This window comes from Apus apus, chromosome 2, assembly GCF_020740795.1.
Source record: "Apus apus isolate bApuApu2 chromosome 2, bApuApu2.pri.cur, whole genome shotgun sequence".
Classification (NCBI taxonomy): Eukaryota; Metazoa; Chordata; class Aves; order Apodiformes; family Apodidae; genus Apus; species Apus apus.
This window is the reverse complement of record NC_067283.1, coordinates 156,819,649-156,825,031: the sequence shown is the minus strand read 5'-3', so window position 1 is coordinate 156,825,031 and position 5,383 is coordinate 156,819,649. Positions and strand designations below refer to the sequence as shown.

The following is a 5,383-nucleotide window of genomic DNA, read 5'->3' as shown; positions in this document are numbered from 1 at the left end:
GCCGTGCTGCTGCGGGCTCTTCAGTTGTGCCGTGTGGAACCAGCTGCGTGTGCTCTGCTCAGTCCCGCCCTGTCCCGGGCTCTCCCCGCGCTGCTGCCCGGTTCTGCTGCCTGTGCTCTGTGGTGCTTGCGTGGTGCCGGGCGGGCCGTGCTGAGCCGTCAGCCTGTGCCCTGCCCGGCCGTGCTCTGCTGTGCCAACCGTGCGAGTGACAAATCAATAAAGCCCCTGAGAGCAGCTCCCGGCTCCTGGGGGGCTCCGCTGAGCGAAGCGCTTGCGAGTTTCTTGGTCCCTCTTCCAGTCGAAGTACGAGGCAGAATCCCAGGAGCACAGAATCATCATGGCTGGAGCCAGGCTGGGAGAGCTGGGGTGTTCAGCCTGGAGAAGAGAAGGCTCCAGGGAGACCTGAGAGCACCTTCCAGTGCCTGAAGGGGCTCCAGAAAAGCTGGGGAGGGGCTTGGGACAAGGGCAGGGAGGGCTGGGAGTGGGGGGAAGGGTTTCCAGCTGGAAGAGGGAGCTGGAGCTGAGATGGGAGGGAGAAATTCTGGGCTGTGAGGGTGGGGAGAGCCTGGCCCAGGTTGCCCAGGGAAGCTGTGGCTGCCCCATCCCTGGCAGTGTTGAAGGGCAGGTTGGATGGGGCTTGGAGCAGCCTGGGCTGCTGGGAGGTGTCCCTGCCCATGCAGGGGTGGCACTGGGTGGGCTTTGAGGTCCCTCCAACCCAAACCATCTGGGATTCCATGATTCCAAAGGCATTTCCTCCCTAGCAGAACCACCCCCTGGGAAGTGCTGCCTTTTTGGGGCCTTCTCTCAGTGGTCTCCCCACCCCCATGGCAGAGCTTAGCCCTGCTGGGCTGTTGGACCCTCCCTTTGCATTTACATTTGGACTGAAGAGTTTGGACACCTTGGAAAAGAATGAAGTGTCAAAGGGACAGACTAGGGACAAATTCAGACCTGGGAAGAGGTTCCACATCAGCAGGTCTCAGCTGACGTGTCCGGGATTTGCCTCTCCAGGTTTGCACAGCAGGTGATGGAAGGTCTCAGCTCTGGGTGCCCATGTAAGGACCAAGGACCCCCCTGAGAGCCTCACTTTTAGCCCCCCTGGCACGTTCCAGCACAGCCCTTCCCCGCAGGATTGGTCAGTCTGGCAGCAGCAACAGCTTCTCCCCTGCCAGGAGTGTCCCCCCACTCTTGGGAGAGTCCAGGGCAGGGCCCCCAAGATGCTGAGGGGCTGGAGCATCTGCCTGGGAGGAAAGGCTGAGGGAGCTGGGGCTGTTCAGCTGGAGAGGAGGAGCCTGAGGGGGGGTCTCCTCAAGGCTGAGCAGTATCTGCAGGGGGTCAGCAGGGGGGACCAGACTCTGCTCAGGGCTGCCCAGGGACAGGACAAGGGGCCACGGGCACAAGCTGGAGCACAGGAGGGTCAAGCTCCCCATGAGGAGGAACTTGTTGCCTGTGAGGGTGGCAGAGCCCTGGGCCAGGCTGCCCAGAGAGGCTGAGGAGGCTCCTTCTCTGGAGACACCCCAGCCCCTCTGGAGGTTCCTGTGGGCCCTGCTGGGGGTGCTCCTGCCCTGGGGGATCCCAGGTCCCCCCCAGCCCCATCTCGCCCCGTCCCCATCAAGCCGCCTCAGCCCCCCAGGACGGCTCAGTTCTCGCGAGACCTTCTTCCCGCCGCAGCGGTCGGGGCTCTCGCGAGACTTCCCCGTTCCGCCCAGGCGGGGCGGAACGGGGAAGTCTCGCGAGAGCCCCGACCCCTCCGGCGGGGTGGACAAGATGGCGGCGACAACCACCATCTCCCTGGTGAGCAGCGCGGCCGCCGCTCGGGCCTGCGAGCGGGCGGGGGGCTCAGGGGGCTGCGGGGTCTCCGCCCGCCCCGGGAGGCCGTCCTGCCTGTGCCGGCTGTTCCCGGGGCCCGTGAGCGAAGGGGGGTGTCTCTGTTTTCCGTCCTCGGCAGCCGAGGTTTTGCTCCGCCTCAGTCGTTCCTTCCCCCGGTCGCAGCTTGTCGGGGTCCCCGGGGTGGGGGGTGCGGGGTCTTCCCGGTGCCGCCGGTGTCTGGCGGGGGATTTATCCCACCTCTGTGTCCGTAGGGAACGCGTTTCCGTCTGCCGGGATCCGCGCACCTCACTTCCTTCGGGTTGTTTGTTAGGTTGCAAACACACAGAAAAAGACCTCTCTCTCAGTCCTGGGGCTTTTTAAAACAAGTATTTAGCCGAGGGGTTTCCCTCCCAACGCCTTGTGGCCTGACGTTAGTCTGCGAGCTGCTGGTCACCATTCCTGACAAAACAGGCTTGGTGCCCAGCGGGTGATGGTGGCTTTTATATTTCCTATTTCTGCTCTTATGCATTCAGGAAAGGATCCCAGCAGTATTGATGTTTGTAAGAGGGTTTTTTTCTGTTCTCGGGAACATTCTTTGGAGCTTTCCTGGATGGACTGCTGCTGTTTTGAGAAGGCAGAGCACTCATTTCAGAGGCTTGTTGATGTTCTCTGAGTTAGCCCTGAAAGAACTCGAGGTACTTTACTGGGACTCTATTCAGCCTTCTTTGGACCAGTCCTTTATATTTTTGGCCAACTATGGAACTGTGTAAAATGGAAATATGAACTCTCTTAGTTACCAAGCCACAGGGGATGTAGCCTCTTGTATAATTATGGATGCTGGGGAGGTGTCAGGAGGGTAGGCAGGTTCTTCTGCACCCTCCTGGTGCCATCAGGTGCTGATGGAGTCCCAGGTTGGACAGACTGTTGGTGGGACACAGCAGGACATTGAGTTCGGTTTCTGCTTTTCTTTTTTTCTCTCATTATTTTAATAGAAAATACTGGGTTTCTCTCAAGAATAAACTTAATTTTAGAGCTGCTCTGGGGTGCTGTAAGGGTCTGCCTGTGCTCCCTGAAGGACTTGTCTTTCATGGTATCCCTTTTTTGGATTCACAAATACTGGTGCTAATGATTGGGAGCAACACAAAGAGCTCTTGCTGAGTTTCCCATCTCATCTGTGCTTAATTAGGACTTCATTAGGTTTGGAGGTTTGCCAGGTTAATGCTGGGAACGAGTGTTGGAGTCTTGAGCGTGTGAGGTTAAGTGTCATTCCAAAGGTGTTGGAAACCCAGGGAATGTTCCGTTCCTTAGGACGTGGGAGGAGATCAGACTCTGCTGTTCCTCAAGGCTGAGGTGGTGCCTGGCCTGGGTGTCACAGGGTGCTGCTCCAGCCAGGGGCTTCTCACATGAGCAGAGGATGAAAGACCTTGCTTCAGAGTTTCTGTTGACCTGGACCCATCAGCTCTTGGCAACAAATCTAATCAAACCTTTGAAAGAAGCTATTGTGTTACTTTCCTGCAAGTCTGGAGTTTGGATTGAGTAGGAGGAGCTGAGCAGAGAGTCATCAGTGTGAGGGTGGGGAGAGCCTGGCCCAGGTTGCCCAGGGAAGCTGTGGCTGCCCCATCCCTGGCAGTGTTGAAGGGCAGGTTGGATGGGGCTTGGAGCAGCCTGGGCTACTGGGAATTGTCCCTGCCCATGCAGGGGGTTGGATCTAGATGAGCTTCGAGGTCCCTCCAACCCAAACCAGTCCATGGTTGTGTGTAAGCTGTGGCTCTGTTGGTTCATAGAAGAATAGAATTATCAAGGTTGCAAAAGACCTTTAAGATCATCAAGTCTAACCACTCGCCCTACAACCCCCAACCACTAAACCATCTCCTGAAACACCACATCTACCCCTGTTTTTTAACATGTCCTGGGATGGTGCCTCCACCCGCTCCCTGGGCAGCCTGTTCCAAGGCCTTGTCACTCTCTTTGAGAAGAAATTTTTCCTAATATCCGTGTTGCCTGGGCCTGAGTGTCTCATGTCGTGTTTTCACAGGAGACAGTAGGTACCAGGAGCAAAGAAAATTAAAATGATTAATTAGATGAACAGTTGTGCTAGAATATGAGCCTTGAGATGGAAGGAAGTGTGTTTTGGTGGTGTTCTTTCCCTTGCTCCCAGTCTGGCTGTTGCCTCAGCTGAGTAAAGAATGCCCCAGTGTGAGTGACAGCCTTCCAGGAACAGCCTGGCCGAGCATTGTCTGCTGATACTCACTGTGTGCTTTTGTAGTGTGACTGGAGGAGATTTATGTAGAACTTCAGGACTGTTAAACATCTTGAATAGAGCACTCGTTCTTGCCAGCTTCACACAGCGAGTTCAAACATCTCTTTTCAAGTAGGATCTTTCATAAACGGGGTGTCCTTCATGTGAGATTGGTTCTCATCTTGCTGGGAATAAGGTGACTGACCATCCAGTGTCAGGTGTTCATTCACCAGTATTTTTGCCTCTTACCTTGTTGTGTGTGCTGTTAATGGTCCTTAAAATGAAGTCCCACTTCCAGTGTCCCCACAAGCACCTTTTACATGATCTGTGGCTTCTTTCTTTCCAAGTTTAACATGGATGGTGACTCTGTTTTAAATCTCCTTTCAATACTGGAAAGTAAGTGGGCTGCTCTCTGAAGTGACCAGGAAATTGACCTGAAGAAGGTCTGGTGCTTCTGCAGCCTTTCCAGAACAGCTGCAACGTTTCCTTTGTTCTGCAACAAGTCAAATAATGAAGGCTGGCTGGAGATGCTTGAGAATTAAGGACAAACTAACCTCAATGAAGAGGAAGTTGGTAGGCCCAGACTTGGCTCTCAGCAAGCAGAACTGCAGCTCAGGCTCTGCTGTTATGCTGGAAACAGTGTGGTGGGAAAAACAGGTAAAGCAGAAAGGTTGGGGGTTGTTTGTGCATCTCTTAAGGGGACTGAATTGGGTCTTATGAATTATAACTCAAAGTTTCACAATGTTGGATACTTCTCACCTGTAGGGTGTGCGGATCAGATGTGGTGGATCTGCTGTACCTTGAGCCCACCAGTAAACTTTTGTGGAATGCAGCTCCTGAAAGCCCTGCAGCTTGGGTAGGATACAAGATGGGAATCATCAGTTGTGTACCTAGTGTGTCCTGTTCTAGTCCTCCTGCTGCTGTTGAGAAGCATCCCTACTCCTCGTTGGAATTTTAGGTAGAATTTGACTTTATATTGAAGTACTTTTGCAGCTGTATTTTTTTGCCAAAAGCTGTTGGTGACAATAACAGGTCTGTGCCACTGTGTTTGGTACCCAGGCTGTCAGTGTTGGGGCACCCTGCCTGGCTGGCCTGGGAGGAAAGGCTGAGGGAGCTGGGGCTGTTCAGCTGGAGAGGAGGAGCCTGAGGGGGGGTCTCCTCAAGGCTGAGCAGTATCTGCAGGGGGTCAGCAGGGGGGACCAGACTCTGCTCAGGGCTGCCCAGGGACAGGACAAGGGGCCACGGGCACAAGCTGGAGCACAGGAGGGTCAAGCTCCCCATGAGGAGGAACTTGTTGCCTGTGAGGGTGGCAGAGCCCTGGGCCAGGCTGCCCAGAGA

General features: G+C 55.1%; 1 protein-coding gene across 5 annotated transcripts in view; it reads left to right on the top strand.

Moving 5' to 3' along the window:
* Positions 1-1,732: 1,732 nt before the first annotated feature.
* Positions 1,733-5,383, top strand: part of PUF60 (poly(U) binding splicing factor 60) — a 30,985-nt gene continuing 27,334 nt past the window's right edge. For 2 of the 5 annotated variants that reach the window (XM_051611409.1, XM_051611406.1), the window contains exon 1: positions 1,733-1,791. In XM_051611409.1, coding sequence (XP_051467369.1) covers positions 1,765-1,791 — 27 coding nt within the window. In that variant the 5' untranslated portion in view covers positions 1,733-1,764. The remainder of the gene's footprint in view (positions 1,792-5,383) is intronic. The other 3 variants (XM_051611407.1, XM_051611405.1, XM_051611408.1) reach the window with 2 other exon arrangements.